Source organism: Pagrus major, chromosome 15, assembly GCF_040436345.1.
Source record: "Pagrus major chromosome 15, Pma_NU_1.0".
Taxonomy (NCBI): domain Eukaryota; kingdom Metazoa; phylum Chordata; class Actinopteri; order Spariformes; family Sparidae; genus Pagrus; species Pagrus major.
In genome coordinates, this window is record NC_133229.1 from 14919217 (window position 1) to 14936954 (window position 17738).

The 17738-nt window shown below is 41.7% G+C and overlaps 2 protein-coding genes across 4 annotated transcripts; one reads left to right on the plus strand and one right to left on the minus strand.

Annotated features, from left to right (window-relative positions):
- Positions 1–2094: 2094 nt before the first annotated feature.
- On the minus strand, positions 2095–10290 carry ttl (tubulin tyrosine ligase). Its single transcript, XM_073482486.1, has 7 exons — positions 9542–10290; positions 9233–9311; positions 8864–9096; positions 8467–8602; positions 8098–8367; positions 5485–5628; positions 2095–4964 (listed from the first exon to the last, which is right to left on the minus strand). The coding sequence occupies exons 1-7, from the start codon at positions 9708–9710 to the stop codon at positions 4763–4765; spliced, it is 1233 nt and encodes a 410-aa protein (XP_073338587.1). The 5' UTR covers positions 9711–10290; the 3' UTR covers positions 2095–4762.
- A 330-nt stretch (positions 10291–10620) lies between these two features.
- Positions 10621–14450, plus strand: fignl1 (fidgetin-like 1). 3 transcript variants are annotated; one of them, XM_073482095.1, is made up of 3 exons: positions 10867–11163; positions 11250–11361; positions 11946–14450. In XM_073482095.1, exon 3 carries the CDS (start codon positions 11963–11965, stop codon positions 13904–13906), a length of 1944 nt encoding a protein of 647 aa, XP_073338196.1. In that variant the 5' UTR covers positions 10867–11163; positions 11250–11361; positions 11946–11962; the 3' UTR covers positions 13907–14450. The 3 variants fall into 3 exon arrangements, with proteins under 3 accessions (XP_073338198.1, XP_073338196.1, XP_073338197.1); XM_073482097.1 differs by lacking the exons at positions 10867–11163; positions 11250–11361 and adding an exon at positions 10621–10669; XM_073482096.1 differs by lacking the exon at positions 11250–11361.
- The last annotated feature ends 3288 nt before the right edge of the window (positions 14451–17738 follow it).

Here is a 17738-nt window from a genome sequence, read left to right on the forward strand (position 1 = left end):
GTAAGTGCATTAAGAGCTTCCCAACAAGAGCAGTTATTTAATGTAAAACCAAAGATGATTTATTAAAAGCACCCAACGTGAATTTTTCCTGCTGCTCCTGTAAAAGCCAGAAGCCACAAGTCTAAGTTCATTCTGCACCTGAGCACTGGCAGACAGCAGCTGAACAAAGTGCTGAACTGTTGACCAGTGGCGACTTCCTAAAACAGAGTTGAGCTGTGGACATTTTCAGGAACCAGCTGTTGAAGTGTCTGAGAAATGGCCTTTCGCCATGAGAGATGCCTGTGCTCTGCAGGTATTTCTCATGGCGGAGGCCATTTCTCAGTCGTGTGCAATATTATGTTATATGGGTGGAAAATATGTTCTTGTTAATGTAGTGACTGAGAAAAACATCAATTTTGAGGGGGGCTTTTTTAAAACTCAAACCATATATTTATTTTAATAACTAATCATTTGATGACTATATACTGTACATACCAGATCATTCTACCATTACAATAGGATCACCCAGTGAAATGCAGTAGTTGCCTCTTCCACACTACACACATCGAAAATGTATTAACAGATAATCAGATATTTAAATTAGAACAGAATTTTAACAATAAGATAAGCAATACAATAGAACAACATACATCGAAGTGTCACTAAAGGGAAAAAAAATAAAAGAAAACAATGTATTTACAAGGAATATGTACAGTTACATATATACACATTTAATGTCAATATTTGCACTAATAAGACTTTGTTATAGTGGGAATAATTACATGGTTGATATCATCAATCCTTATCAAATTTGACTGGATTATCTTTACATTTTAGGTTTCTTAATTTGTTGTTGAGGGCTAATTCAGTGTGCCATTAACTAAACTGTACTCAGTAAATAGACTTTCACTTGTAAACTGGTCTTTTCTGCCCTCTAGTGGATGTTCTTACCACTATACTACAGCTGCTGCTCCAAAGAAAAAGGTTACATGCCAGAACTGGGACTCAGACCCCCACCTCCAGAGGAGACTGCACCCTGACTGCAGCACCCTAGACTGCTCATTCATCCTGACTGTTGGACTCCACCAGAGACTCCAGTTCCACTCCCAGGCCAGCACCAGCTTTCCTGATGAGATTACTGAGTATGTTGGCATCAGCTGCCTCTACCCTGCTGCCCCGGCACACTACAGTGTAGAAGATGATGCTGGCCACCACTGAGTGATAGAACATCTGTAACATGGTTCTGCAGGAGTCTCCTGAGAAAAGGTCTTTTGCTTCTGAAAGTCCGTCACCAACTTCTTAGGCTTTGTGACAGTGAGTTGCAAATGGTTTTTGTCCACACCACTCCACAAAACTGTCCACCACACTGCTGTACTCAGCCTCCTGTCTTCTTCTGATACAGCCCACAATGGTTGTCCAAAGACTTGAAGAACAGACAGAGAAGGTGAGGGATTCCAAGGGGGTGAGTCATTGTGAGCCAACGTGTTTAAGAAAATTTGTCAAATATGTAACCGCATGTTTAACCTGTATGTGAACTTCTTGTGCAGAACTGCCTAAGGATGCAAAATACATTTTAATGTAAAATGAAAGTTTTATCGCATTATGTATTTTCTGTAGATTATATTCCACAACTGTGGGTCTTTATCCTTTTTTCTGGCATGCCCCCCTTTCAGAAGCTGTAAAAAGTTAATAACTTTTTTCAGTTATTAACAATGGTAGGGAAAAGAAATAATAAAAAAGAACCCAAGTTGAATTTCAGTGAAATAAAGTTCACCAACATAGCATCAGCAAACTCATTAATTTTCCCTACATAAACCACATTCATTCAACTTTTTTTTCTTCATATTGTCCCCTAGGTCTTAAGAGACTCTACTCGTCCCATTTAGTGTTGCTTCATATTGAGAGGTACGTATATATATCAGAGAAACAGCACATTTTGGGAATTGCCCCCATTTACATCTTACTTGGAGTCAAATGTGAAGATGATATTACCTTCATTTCTGCAGTGCAGAGTTGGTCTCGTATGTGTTCAAGTGAGTTTAGCAGAAAGACATGAAGCAGGAGGAAATTAGATGGACCATGTAAAGCAGATATGTACACATGAAAGAAGCTTGATAATAGCAATATCTTTTATTCTAGTAATATTGTTTCTGATAAAGACAAATGTTCATGCATGGTTTTGGATAAAACACCACTGAACAAAAACACAGCACAGACATCCCTCTGAGTATGATACTTGCTTTTGGATCATGTTGGCCAGTTGATGTGATAATATCCGGATTATAGCCACTACAAAACATTACTTGACACTGGAAGTACAGCATGAATGTGATCTTTGGTAAAGATGAGGAAATCCAGGAAATATATGAAACACATGAGAAAAACATGACAAACTGAGTCAGATGTGCAAAGAAACTCTGAATAAGAGGAAATGACATCATTGAATTTAAAAGAGGTCTAATAATAAATGAGGCAAATTCACTTCAATACAAACAAACAAATGAAGGTGCATTTAAATGCTGGAGGTCCATTGCTTCTTGTTATCAATTTGCAATTCCCTCTAAGGCACCCTTCCCTTTGATGGAAAGACATTTCCCTACAAATTTAATAAAAACATATACTGGTCGTTTGCTTTTGAGACTTCCAAAATCAGCAAACACTTGTAACTCATTTGCCAACACAATCATGACATAAATACCCATTTTCTGCTAACATCAATATCTCTCCAAACTTTCGAACATCATTTCAGCTACAGCAGGGCTCTGTAATACATCATGGATATGGATCCATCATATGTTGTTACCAACTGGGATTTATCTTTTTAACAGCCCTGTTCATTTCTTTCCAATACAATCTGCTCTATTCATCTTTCTCACCTTCCACCACTTACATAGCCTTCATTCCCAAGAGTCATCTTGTAAACACAAATACACAGTGATTAAAAACATAAATAAATGCTCAAATGGTGTCCCTTATCTTATGTTACTCACACATGTGAACTGAGGTTAAAAGAGAGGAACAGTAGGGATTAAAACATTATGAAAGACAGACTACTAAAACTCCTATTAATGACTTATTCTGTGTTTAAAATGAGCTCCTGGACACACAACAGTTGAATCACTACCCGACGTGCAGCTGTCACTAACTTTAAGTTTCGTCTCAAAAGAAAAAACTAAATATTCCTTTTGAACAAACAGTCCAAACAGTAACATAAAATACATTTGACACGAGTCATCTTGGACAGTTACACCGCTACGGTCTCACCTATTCACGTAGAGATTTAGTTCAAAGAAAAAGACTGAAATATGTTAAGGACCCCATGAAACAAAAAAAATCAGTCATTCATGAAATGCAAGAGTGTGTCAGACAGCAACACGACCTAACGACAGCAGTAACTGAGGAGTAGGCAGTGACTAGATGAAGACCCATGTCTGTATACTGTGACTTCCCTGCAGTCTTTTACTGTCCACTTACTTTTCTTTGGTAATAACGTATGTTTTTTTTTTGGTTTTTTTTGTCTCCGTCAGCTCTGTTATCTTACAAGCAAATGTTTATCATGTCCAGTCAGTTTCATTTCATGGGGTCTTTAAATGTTTTTAATAATCAATAACACACTTTGTACAATCTACTCTACTCTCATTTAAACGGTTCAAACACATTTTAAAAAAGACAGTCTAGCTTTTCATCCATCGGAAATAAACAGACATGAGGGCAGCTCTTTACTAACTGGGGCAGAAGGTGTGGTGTATGAGGATGCATACTACTACATGCTTTCACACAACATGCTCTCTTCAAATTACAAATAAAACATCTTCAGCTGGACTATTTAAAAAAAAAAAAAAAATTGTTGAGAAGAGAATAATGTCAGCTAATACTGCTAATATCGCTCCCCTTACGGATGTTCTCTTCTTCTCTTTGCTCACTGCCATATAGGTCAGAGGACAGGGACAGTTCAGCAGAACTCTGGAGGCGGACTCACTCATGCCCCCTGCTGCCCTGAATGTAAATAAAATGTTGTGTCCACATGGTCAAGTAAGGAGGAATGTTGATTTTCAAGGCAAACCTTGAAATGTTTAGCTCATCAGACACATTGGGTTAGTGTTTTAGTTTTTTAAGTTTAAACGTATCCATCTTTACAGCCTCTTGATCACTGTTAGCATTCCTCATTGAAACTAATGCTTACAGATAAGCTGCAATAAAATAAGATTAAAAATGAGAAACGTGTCTGATGAGAAATTACAAAAAAAAAAATCAATAAGATCTCAGATATCAAGGGATTTGTTTTCTGCTAATACTTGTGGACTGATCATGACTTTTTTGAGAGCAACAGTGCAAAGGCTTATAGAACAAGAACAAGTCACAGTAACAGAGCAAGCTAACTGGCAGTCTTTTTAAGGGAGCGTGGCTGGAAATGTAAGGCACTACAGTCTCAGGTGGAGCGTCTCTGCATCCTTCAGACCTCCATTAATCTGCTTGGGGAGAAACTGGCGGTGGAACTGAGATGGAGGGGCGTCTGTCGTCGTTCAGAAACTCCCAGGAAGTTCGTTGATCCGTTTATCACAACCATCCTCACATTCAAAATATGCATAATCAGGAGAGCAGAGATCGATTCTGTAGTTCGGTGTTTTCCATAGAAAGAAAGACTCCTTCCAGACGTGATGGGAAAGGTACAATTAAAGGCTCAACTCGCTGGCATGTGCTACACTTCAGGTGGAGTTTGGGAGTGAGGACAGAGCATGAAGAAGCTTTTAGTGCGGAGAAGACGAGGGGAATATTTGTGTGCTTACAGTCGGGTGAAAGGACCCACGTGGAGAGGCCCTCTCAGTTTGGGAGAGGAGCAGGAGTTGGTGGTGAACGAGGAGGAGGATGGGGAGGAGGAATAAGGAGAAGAGGAAGCAGATGAGGAGTCGCCACCGCTGTTCAGGGTGAAGACACTGGAAATGGCCACATCCACAATACCTTGACACAGCTCTGGGTATAGTTTCCTGTTGGGGAAAGTGATAATACGAGACTTCATGAGTTTAAATACAGTAGATAGGAAACACTCATATCCTATCCGCTCTAACAACTGAGCTAATGTGGCGCCCCATATCGTCACATTTTAATATAGCGTGGCATGAAATCTTGTCACATCCCTACTAACATTAGAAATGAATTTAAATGACTGCTTGCATTGAAGCTTCAAGTTCACTGAAGAGCCAAAGTACTAAAAATAAAAGTTCATGTTCTGTAAAACGATGATAACATTTTCAAAGCTTTCCTATTTCTGACTCTGACCTTCCATGGAAGAAAAACAACAAAACAAATATTCCAACATTTTAGCCGGGATATTTTTAGTTCATTAGAGAAATAGATTAAAAGCTTGTTTCTCTATATTGTAAACAGAAGCCAAAGAAGTCCAAGTATTGACTGGAGCAATAGATGTGAATATGAAGCGAAGTACAAGGCAGAAAGATTCACAGAGGGGGAAAAAAAACAGTGAATGATGAGCTGAATGTTACTGACTGTGCACAGGCTGGGGCTCCATTGATCTCAATGAGCCACACTTTGAAGCTCTCGTCCACCATGAAGTCAAATCCAAAGAGCTGGAAGCTCTGGTAGGACAGGTGCTTGGTGCTGATTGTCGGCTCGATACATGTCAGACAGCTCCTGTGAAACCAGACAGCAAAATCATTACCAGTCATCTGTCTGTTAATAATAAAACACACTGCAACAACTTCATTCCGGGAGCAAAAACTAATTCATTCGGAGCATTTCATGCATTAAGACCTTTACTGCCATTTGAAAAGGAAATACACGATATAAAACCCTCTTGTCCTGATCACAACTTTTCTTTTAAGTGATGGTGGCTGCTATTTAGAAATCAGAGTAATATTTTTACAGTAGCAACACATTAGAGAACTAGTGTGACTTGTCTATGTCTAACTGTCTAATACACCAATAGTGTTACGTGTGCCTCTGTTGTGCGTGTGTGTTGTTCTGCTCTCTCTCTCTCCCCAATTTTCATTCCCCTCCCTCTCTAACTGAGCACACCTGAGTGTGATCGGTGATTGGCTGGAGTGGGGGAGGTGATAAGAGGGCGCAGGGACAGGGAAGCTGACACACACACGAGCAGCAGCGCACTGGTGAGAAGTGGTTTTTGTTTCCTGGTTCTGAATTTCGGAACGTTGGTTTCTCAGCCTCCACGCACGCTGGGGTGCGGGGGCTTTGTGGTTTTGTTCTATGTTGCTAGGTTTGGGTTGAAGGTTACCGGTGGTCCTGTTTTCGGTTTCCTTTGTTTAGGGTTTATTTTTCACGTAGGCAGGTTAAGGGGGAGACGTGGGGATTGACGGCCCATTGCGTGGCTGGTCCACCGTCTAACCATCCTTTTTTTCCTTTTTGCCGGGACCTTCAGCCCCTTTTTGTTTTATTTTTCTGTTAACTGATTTAATAAAAAAACCTTTGAATGAAACCTGAATCTTTTGAGTGGTGTCCATTATATGTTGCGCCTCCAACCCTTAATTTTGAGCTATAGGTTAATCCCTGATGATGGAGGCCGTAACAAATAGTATGAAATGTTGTATGTGTACAAATAATGCTGCTCTGTTTTAATAATAAAACTTTGGCACTTTAGTAGCATGAATGTTTTAAAACACACGTCAGATGTGAATTAATTTGTTCTCCCTCATATTGTATTTAATGAGACTAAAGGTCTACAGCCATGCTAACAACTCTTTGTGAGTGGACTTGAGCTACAAGGTTCAAATTGGTATGCTTACATGCCTACAAAGATAATGCTAGCTGGCATGTTGTTTGCCATGTTCATTAACGTTTGCTAATAAGCACTCAACACAAAGATCAGCTAAAGTTGAATGTCATTAGTTTTGCAGGTATTTGGTCAGATATGCAAGTAGTGGACAAAATTTAATTTTCACCTGATGATGGTGCTAGAGAAGAAGTTAGGGGAACACTAAAGTCATTGTAATGTATCTACGAGGAACGTTGAATATCTGACCAAATTTCATGGCAATCCTTTTAATAGTTGTTGGGATATTTCACTCTGAACCACAAATGTCAACCTCATGGTGGTGTTAAGAGGAACAGTCAGGGATCACCAAAGTAAGTAGGTTTCATCCTCTGGGGACCATGAATGTCTGTTCAAAGTGGTGGACCGACACTGCCATCCCTAGAGCACTGGCAAGGCTAAAAAGTCTGAATGTCCCTAAAGCAGGAGTTCTTAAATCAGCATATGATCGAGAGCCACACAGGGAAAAACCCATGGACTTGTCTTGTGATTGATCTCATTCACCTGTTCAACAAAGTAAGAGTCGATTGATTTTTCCTGAAACCTCCTTTTCTCCTCAACCACACAGAGTTTTTCCGTGGCGGCTTTTTCATCTCACTTCCACATTAAACTGTGGAGTTGTCCACTAGAAAAAGCACTAGCACTGATTACAGAACATTATTCCTGAACCACACAAGATGCCACTAATTGCCATCAACCAGTGGCTTTCTACACGTTGTCATTCCTAACCAGACCATTTCTCGTTAGGGGTGCAGTTTGCAGTAGCCGAGTGTTGGATTAAATGAGGGCTATTGAAACTGAAAATATTGAAATGGAATCATTAAAATATAACGCATGCATTTCATGTCATGATCAGGGGTTGCACAAAATGTTTCTGAGGGCTGCTATTGGCCTGTGGGCTACACTTTGAAAACCTTGCCTAAAGGGTGACTATCAAAGCAAAAGCACCTGGCAAACATCTTACAAATTCATCAACAACTGACATTGTGTTTTTGTTTTTGGTTAACAACCCTATCAAATTTCCACAAAGATAATATGATTTTATGCTATGAAGCAGTGAACATCTAAATTTGTTTACGAGCTGAAATCAGTGGCTTTCACATTTGCCACAAACTACAGCAAGCTTGTCTCATCTCATCTCTATTGTCTGTATCCAGCTTTATAGAAAAGTAATATGTTACTGACCAAACAAGCATCTTGAACAAGAACAAATTATTTACTTACACTGTAAAGGAGGACATATTTAACTGAACAACTCACTCAACTTTTTTGCACACAAATATGCAAACTTTTGTTTTTAGGATGTAGCAGCAGCAAAAACATGAAGAACCTACTTTATGATCTGCTTGATCTGAGGTAATATGGTGGTCTCCAGGGTGACATTGTGAGTGTTCAGCAGGTACAGCCTGAACTCATCAAAGAACATCTCGTTTCCCTCCTCGTATCGCCCGTAGTTCTGGGAGTGCTCCTTCTGGATGCAGTGGTTGGTCAGGTGGCTGGTCATGTCCTGGAGGTCAGAGCTGTTGTAGGGCTCTGAGGAAGTCCGCAGCACACCCTCCCGGTATAAATAGATGTTGTACTGATGGTCCACTAGCACCCAGCTCCTAGAAATAGCATGACATAAGCCATAAGTATCTGTGTTACAAAAGTCCAGACAGATGAGCACACTCTCTGTGGGTCTGAGTTAAACATAAAAGACTTGCCTGATGTCAAATTTCCGATGTCCCGGCTCCAGAAGCAGAGGTTTCTCCAAGTACTTCTGGATAACATGAACCTGTCCCTGATTATCGATGTACTCCAGCAGCTGATTAGCATCATGGGATATCATAATACCAGCACCTGTTGCAATGAGACCAAATATGTTAATGTGTTAAATATACCACACCCTAAATGTAAAAATACAGACAATACAAACAGTAGAAGGGGATTTCTAAAGAGAAAATGTTGCCTTTAGCAAAGCAAAACTTTTCAAAATATCGCAGAAAGAGAATGCAATCTTTTTGATTCGAGGGTAAAACAATTTAAGAAGACATTGTAGGGACAATGATAACTATCTGGGATTTAAACCTGTGAAACATGAAAAAAATATATAGATTTTACCTTTTGCCCCAGCAGAAGATTTGGCTATCCACACTGTGCCCTCTCCACTTTCTTTTTTAGAGTAATAGGAGGCCAGGAAAACTTCCCGCTCATCCGTCTTGGGATTGTTCTTCAGATGACTAATGCCATTCGTAGCTGGAGCAACAGGGGTGTTGAGGTTAGTGGGATAGATGATGTAGGACTCTGGGAACCAGTTACAGGAGTCGGACAGCTCTGGGCTTGTCTTTATTAGCCTAATGGTAGAGAAACGAAGAAGAGAAAAGGTCAGCTAATGTAACACCCACATGAATAATTTATTTGCAGAAAAGTAACGTGAATGATAGCAAAACAAAAGATATAGATTTCTTATTTACAAAGACTGATACATACTTGACCAAAGACGCCTTCCTGCACAGCTTGTCTGCTCCTCTGTAGTAATTCACCAGCTGTATCAGTCCTGGCTCATGACCTGTAAAGTCAAAGTGAGGACATTTCAAAATCCATTAAAACATCCACTGACCTGTGTTCATTCTGCACATCTAACTGAGACACGCACTCTTTCCACAGGATGATGTAGCAGGCAGCCATGGACAATCACAGCAGCTGTCTCATCCTGAGTGGGTGTGCACCAAAAATAGCACAAACATGCTTTTCAGTCTGCTGTCAGTGTCATATGAAATAAGAAAAGGCATCCTTTACCTAGACGCCCAAAGGGCAGTCTGTTCCGTTCACCAAGCATTAAGTTGAATCTGGGATTATCTCTTTTCAGCCTCTTCCATTGTCCAGTGGAGACGAGGATTTTGGAAACTTCTGCATAAACAGTGCTGTTGTCATCACGGGTGACATAGGTGTACATTGGGGAATTCATAATGCCACGTTGACTACGAGGGGAAGTATGTAATATAAACGAGTAAATCACTTAGCTGTCTAGCTGGTTATGAGGCTATCTGGTTGGCACTGCAGCAGAGAGACCGTTCAGGGTTATCTCCTCCGTCCGTGCCATAGTGATGAGTCAGTCATATCTAGTCCACACTTCCCAGTTAACTCATACTATTTTTCTGAAGCTGCGATTCGTAAAGGTGAACATGTATTTATATAAAACACCATAACATATGAAGGACGGAAAACGTTGCTCAGCAGATAGGGTCCCTTCAGTAACCCCAGACAAGGGTGTGACTGACTGCTGCTACCGGCTCCTGGGGCTGGTCCCGTCTGGATTAATTTACATCCCGTCTCGGGTTTAGCTACAGCTAACGGACCGCGACCACTGTGGACAGATATCCAGGAAACTTTTCCGGTATCCCTTCTTAAAGACAAAGACTTTGATGATAAATAATGCGAGACGTTAACTAACTACCTAGTTGGCTACACAATATCACAAACGCAGCCTATTTTCCCACCGGCGGCGCATATCTCTGAAGCTCAGTCTGCAGCCGCTGTCATCCACTGTCGACAGCATAAACAAAAAGCTCCACGGTTGTGGTTAGTGTAGTTCACGCATACTGATATCACGTGTAGTTGATTTTTAACTACTTCTTATTAACACTAAAAGTACATCAACATGACTTGGACTTAGATTTATGTACAAGTATGATTTCTTTAAGGATAATTAATGTCGAAATTCGGTAACCGACTGAATTTCAACATCGATGGTACTACATGTCCCAGAATACAACACGATAAATCGACCCTCTAATCGTTAAATTTGGTTAGCGTGTTGTGACCACAAGATGGCGTCGTAGACCTTGCTATAAGTGAGCAGTACGGAGCCAGTGTTGATACGGAGAAAATAAGCATTGAAACTTAAGAAAAGGGTTCTCAAGCTGGGTAAGACTGCATCGAAGTTTCTAATTATTATCAACCAAGAAGATTTCCGTAGAAACTGATATATCGTCATAATTATCAGATAGTGCCCAGTCTCTGGGCGAACCTGAAGGATAAATGGAGCACTCCCTAGTTGTGACAAGTTATGGGCCCCGTTCAGATACTTTCAAATACGTGATTTGCTTAGTTTAGCCCCTCATAGCCTGTATCTTTTCATTTTAAATTAACGTTTTCCCCGTGTAATACGTGTAGAGTAACGTCAGTCACGGGTGGGTTTCTGCATTTGATGAAAACGATGATTAGAGACAAATGTAGGTTTTTGAAGAACGAATTGGAACGTGGCCGGAAGTCGTACTGTTTAGAAGAAACGGGCGGCGGGAATAACTACAGCCAGAGAAAGAACAACAGGTTTCAACGAGTAAACGTCATAAAACTTCCGTCTGTAGTGTCGCACCTATTTATTTCTGTCATACTATCATAAGAAGATTTCCCTAATAGTAAGTGACGTCCCTCATCCTCAGTATTGTGGCCTGTTGTGTGGTGCGGTGTATTTCTAGTGAACACTAACGCCTGTCCTGATCAGTTTGTTTACTGCAGGTCATTGAGGCTAAGCTAGGTTTTCCTGTCAGTCAGATGAATGATAACCTGAAGCTAAAGGACACTGCAGCAGCTCGTCAGTTTTGAACTTCCCTCAGGTACAGCTACATGCTACTTAAATTAGGTTTTTAGCATTATATCATAATTAAAGGGTCGTTCCACCAATTTTACTCAGTTGTTTAAATTACTAGTCATTATCTGTACTACTCTGTGGTTCTGGGCGACCTTTGTCAAGACTAACATAATAACCCTTGTGTTTTAGAGGTTATCTCAGCTGGGGCATGGAGACTAACAAAGCATGCTTTAAAAATGGAGGTGTTTCAATGACATGGATATATATCAGGCAGGGGGAGTCTTAATGAAGAGATGCTATTGAGTTGGGATGCTAATTAGTGGGATCCAGCCTTCTTAGAGCTGCTAAACACATTACATTGACTAAACGACAGGATATCTCAGCTACTGCTGCTGCTTCAATTTTAACCACACTCTTAAAGTCTGTTGTTCTGAGTCCCTGAACTTCATCAAAGTGCAGTGTTAAATCAATGGATCCCTGTGTCATATATCCATGAAGATCGACAGATTGTATGTAACATTTTGTGTGTATGTGTCAGGGTAAATGTGTGCCTTGGCTTTTAATGATGTCATTTATTTTTAATAACTTTTGTCCCCTCTCCTTCACCAGACTGGAGCAGGCCAGGCATGAGTGGCGCACACCTGGACGAATGGCAGAGGAGGTCCTTTGACATTTCATCTGGCAACTGTACACCTGAACAGACGGCCGATGCCTACCGGGCCCACATCCTCTCCATTCAGTATGCATGGGCAAGCTCCCAGCTCTCTCAGGCCGGCATGGCCAGCCTGCTCAGGACCTACTCGGAGCGCTATGCCGCAGTGCTGGACTCAGATGACCCCCGCACAGGGCTTAACAACTATGCTGAGAGCGCACTGCATCTGGCCCGCAGTCAGAGGAACTACAGTGACAAATGGGAGTCGTCCCTGACCATGGAGAGTGTGCTGGAGCTGCCCTGCATGCAGAAGATGATTCAGGCAGGGACAGGGGGAGGAGGCACTCTGGTGGCACCAGGAGATGCTAACATATCTGTGGGGCAAGAGAGCAGAGTCGGCTCATTGTCTGCTCCCTTTACTGGAGTCAGGTCAGAGGCTGCATTGGTCAAACCTATAGGAGCACCACAGCCCAAGGCAGAGGTTAACAATACTGCCAGTAATCCTGTTAGTAATATTACATTAGAGAGGCCAAGAGGCTCTGAGGGGATCTCAGGTAATCCAAACACATTCTCCCGACCTCCAGCCCGACCACAGACTGTGTTTAGTCATCCTTCAGTTCCTCCACAAGGAAACCCAGGCCCTGCAGGGGGCACGCAAAACTATCAGTCTTCTTTTTTCTCCACCTCCAACCCGTCTAAGCGGAAGAACTTTTACAATCCAGATGGAGGTGACGGTGGCAGAGGGCAACACGGAGCTCAAGCAGGCACCGACCCGCGAGCTGGAAGCAACTTTAAAACGGCTCGTGAGCAGTTCATCGTTGATCAGCAGAAAAAACATTCCCATCAGCCCCAGAGAGGTCAGGCCCCCGGGATGGCAGCAACTGTGAAGAAATCTCTGGGTGCTAACAGGCCTCGAGGTGCATTTTCTAAATTTGTGTCACCTATTCCACGACAGGAGGAGGAAGAAGGTGGAACAAGTCATAATTCCAATCAGGAACCACAGATCCTGGATGAGCGTCTGAAAAATTTTGAACCGAAGATAGTCGAGCTAATCATGAGTGAGATCATGGACCACGGGCCTCCTGTTGCCTGGGACGACATAGCAGGCCTGGAATTTGCCAAGACTACCATAAAGGAGATTGTGGTGTGGCCCATGCTGCGACCTGACATCTTTACTGGACTCCGTGGTCCTCCCAAAGGCATCCTGTTATTTGGACCTCCGGGGACTGGAAAAACTCTGATAGGAAAATGCATAGCTTGCCAGTCAGGTGCCACCTTCTTTAGCATCAGTGCTTCATCACTCACATCCAAGTGGGTGGGTGAAGGAGAAAAAATGGTGCGAGCCCTGTTTGCCATTGCCCGCTGCCACCAGCCTGCTGTCATCTTCATCGATGAAATTGACTCACTGTTGTCCCAGCGGACAGATGGGGAGCACGACTCATCACGCAGGATAAAGACAGAGTTCTTGGTTCAGCTGGATGGAGCAGCCACGGCAGCCGAGGACCGTATCCTGGTGGTGGGCGCCACCAACCGGCCTCAAGAGATAGACGAGGCTGCCCGACGACGCCTGGCAAAGAGGTTATACATCCCTCTGCCTGAAGCAACCGCCCGATCGCAAATAGTGACGAACCTCATGTCTCAAGAGAAGAACCAGCTGAGAGAGGAAGAGCTGGACTGTGTTGTAACAGCCACAGAGGGTTTCTCAGGGGCTGATATGACTCAGCTGTGTAGAGAGGCAGCCCTAGGGCCCATCCGCAGCATCCAGCTCAGCGACATTGCCACCATCACTGCTGACCAGGTGCGACCAATCCTGTACACTGACTTCCAGGAGGCCCTGAAGACGGTACGACCCAGTGTCTCATCAAAAGACTTGGAGCTGTATGAAGACTGGAATAAGACTTTTGGATGTGGACGTTAAACTTGGCTCCTCATCCTGATTGTCTATTGCCTCTGTTAACGCTTGGATGGATGTTATTTTAAACTGAGTATAAATAAATTTTCAGCTCTGGATAATTCTAGATCTCTGTGATCAACAACTTTGTGACAGTCTCACCAAAAAGCTTCACAAAGATCAGTTTCTAAATGCAGACATGTGCATTAAGATTGTGTTATATTGAGCTGTTTCTGTTATTTTGTCCACCCTGTGACCAACGGGCATTTCAGTTAATCTCTTTACAACCAGCCTGATGTTTGTGATCTGTTATTGACACGCAGATCTTTGTTTGGATCTTAATTTTACTGGTCCTTTGTGGTTTGGTGTTGGCATTCGACACCATGTTATGTGTGCATGAATTCCTTTATAGCAATTAGCATCTTTTTTTGAGGATGAACATTCAGCATATTTTCACCTATATTATATGCAGTATGTTAAGACTTAACTTTTGCCATTGCTTTAGTTTGTTTCAATTAATTGCATTGCTAAAGTTGTATTTTTTTCATAATAAAGTTACATTTTGGCCTAATCTGCATTTGCACATCTCTGTATCATTTTGCCTGAAATGAAATTGTCCTGAAATTGTCCTGAGGCTGGATGTGCCAATCATATCCGTGGAAGTTTCACAAGACAAAGTTAAAACTTAACCTTTGCTTTGCCTCCCTTCCTGTTCATGATTAAGACAGCAGTGGACTCAACAGGAAAACGTCTTACTGCAATACATCTCTTTTATTAGACAATAAGCTCCATGAGTTTAATTTTAGTGGTGACATTAACCCACAGGGTTCATGGCTGATGTAGATGTCTATATTTCAAACTATCTGTCTAGTTCATTTCTCAGCCATCCGTATTAATCAATAAGACGGACACTCGCCAACTGTTGGTACTTGTCAAAAGAGATTCTTAACATTGTTGATGTTTTTTGACTTGACTGCCTCACTGCTCATAAACACATGGTTCTATTGAAGGACCATTATAGATTGTGCACACATGAAATGAAATTCTCATGTAAATTTAATGAAACAATCTGAAAATCTGGAAGACCATGAAAAATGGCTTTCATTTATTTTTCATCTTTTTGTCAAGTCCCTGATAAATATTTCAGATGTGTGTGGTTGGCCACTGTATTGAAACTTTGTTGAATTAGCCAGCAGTGAAAGTAGTCACACAACCGCCCCTCGGGCATCTCCGAACACGGGGACTCCTCACAGCTGGACCGGGACAGATGCACAGAATTCCTCTGGTGCTGGTGGGATCCGTAGAGTATGGGCTGAAAACGGTGCCATATGGTGTAAGCTTGTAGCTCAATTTGACTGTGGCTGTGCAGCAGTGGTCACATCTGGAGTTGTGTGGTCACAAACATTGACATTACAAAGTACATTTATTGAAAAAACAACAACATAATTTTATGGATATATGCTGAAATTGAGGTAGAATGTATCACCTAAGACTACGGGGATGGTGGGGATTTTTTTCTTATCCTCCTTTGTGTTTTGAATTTTTTAATATTTTAAAGCAAAATGTTTTTAAAGGTACAATCCTTAAAATGTTAATGAAATCAAACCACATTTTTAATATTATTAATGGTCTGCATTTTTCAGCAACAGCCATTCAATGCATTAATATTCTGTAATTACTCCTCCATATAGTAGTTTTCACTGTTGGTAGCAGGTCTGCCATTTCCACACCAGATTCAAATTGCCTTGACACGCATGAGGGGTTCATAGGAAACAATGCAGCACGTAATCCAGTGCTACCTACATTTTATTTGGGAACACTACTCGAGCCGTGTGCAGTATGAAATCAGAATACAGTTATTATTTACAGCTTAATAATTAGTACTGAAACAAATGAGTTTGTTTCTCCAGTCTTCTGTTGAATTTAATTGAAGTCGCTGCTTAACAGTTGTTTTCAGTAAATAGGACCTGCTGTCAACCAGTCATCCAGTTATCAAAGTGTCACCAACCAATCCTGACTGAAATCTCAAGGATAAATACCTTGAAGTATACAAAGTCAACTCATACTCCTTTTGGCAAACAGAGTGTGACTGTTACACGTTTACACATGTATATTAGATAGGCTTTTAATACTGGTGCATCACTGTGTAAGCAGCATTGTACTGTTGTATCTGGTTGAGTTGCAACCACTTTTAACTGTTATTTACAGTTAGGTCGTTCAGTTCAGCGGCTCCAAGTGGGTCACAAGATAAATCCGAGGGGTTGTGAGATAATTAATAGGGCAGGAAAGAAGAAAAACAAATGTTCTGCAACACAAATATAAGTTTGTAAGTTCTTCAAGACACTGTTTTTAATACATTTTCACAAGCCAGACAAGTTTAATATCTAATCTTAAAAAAAATGTAAAATTAAATATTATATATTATAATAAAATAAATTAAAAATGTGAAAAATAACAGTACATAAAGCTGTAAAATAAAGGTAGTGGAGTTTAAAAGTACAATCATTTTGTCTACTGCAGTAAAGTACAAGTACTTCAACATTGTACTTAAAGGGTAACTCCTCCTATTTTACATATTAAAGTGCGTTTACAGGTCTGGGGAGTACTACTGCATATGTGAAAAGAGTGGTATTTTTTGTCTTTTGTGGCTCCAGTGGAAGCTACATGTAATAAATCATGATAAATTGCCTCCAGTGATGTCACTCAGTTGCATCGTGGGTAATGTAGGCCAGGTTTTGAAAAGGAAGAATGTGTGGGTTCTGCTGTATCAGTTCTGTTAATTTGTTTATAAACTATCCATAACGAGTCCAACAGTGTGGGAGGAGCAATACAAGACCAGTGTACTGCTTTTCTAAACCTGGCGCCTACATTACCCACAATGCAACTTAGCCACTGAATGGCATCACTGGAGACTTATCAGATTACATGCAGCTTCCTCTGGAGCCACAAAAGACTTTATGCTGCTTTTGTCGCCAAGACCTGTAAACACACTTTAATGTGTAAAATTGGTGTAGTTATCCTTTAAGTCCGGTATTTTATTTACATTCAGCCACCAAAGACTCTGTACTTGATGCACAAATTCAGGTATACAGAAGGGCCTTTTTGCTCATTGCTGATTCCCAGACAGACGTCCAGTCATGTGAAGAAAATCAAGAGGGGCAATCAAATGTGATATTTAATTGTGCAGCCAGCCCACCAGTGGAAACAGTGACCATAATTCAAAAAGTTTGCAGTGAATTCTATTATGGTCGCCCATTAATAGGACACAGTCATGTAAAGTGTGAAAAACCACCAACATCTTGTTGGATCCAGTCAGCAGCACAATTGGAAGTGGTTAAGTCTGATTCTTAAAGGAGTTTTTCAGTCAGCTGGCTGAAAGGGGAAGTGAGATTTGGGATTCTGGCAGGGCCAGCGTTGGTTGGCCAGATTATCCTTCTCATGCAAATGCCCTCCCTCCCCTGTTGGGTCCCAGTCAAGCGTGGGGGGGCTCAGTGCTGGCCACAGCTGCTTCCCGTTTCTGCTAAATCACACAGCAGCCATCTGGACGAGGCTGTCGCCGCACAACGCCGCCGAGCTCCTCTGCCGGCCTCGGCTGAGCCTCTCCAGACAGGCCTGGCCCTCAGAGCCCCGGCCCCTGCCTTCTGCTCCAGTGCCTGATCCTCCCTGTCCCAGCTCTGTGCTGCTGCTGCTCCTCAGAGGACCAGCAGGACTCTTCAGGTCCTGAACACGGCACATGTCGCCATGCTGGTGTGTGTGAGTGTCTGTTTTGTGTGTGTGCATGCTGCTTATGCTAGCAGTACTCCCCTGATGTCTCAATTTTAACACGAGGGTCCCTGTGCAGACAAATGCCACTGTGATG

What these genes read in the sequence shown, in the direction of transcription:
- ttl (XM_073482486.1), bottom strand. Translation starts at nt 9,710, where the DNA reads ATGAATTCCCCAATGTACACCTATGTCACCCGTGATGACAACAGCACT. An exon ending in ACTGCCCTTTGGGCGTCTAG is followed by an intron (nt 9,312 to 9,541) that starts GTAAAGGATGCC and finishes TTGACTTTACAG; the next exon opens with GTCATGAGCCAGGACTGATA. An exon ending in GGAGCCCCAGCCTGTGCACA is followed by an intron (nt 4,965 to 5,484) that starts GTCAGTAACATT and finishes TTTCCCCAACAG; the next exon opens with GAAACTATACCCAGAGCTGT.
- fignl1 (XM_073482097.1), top strand. Translation starts at nt 11,963, where the DNA reads ATGAGTGGCGCACACCTGGACGAATGGCAGAGGAGGTCCTTTGACATT.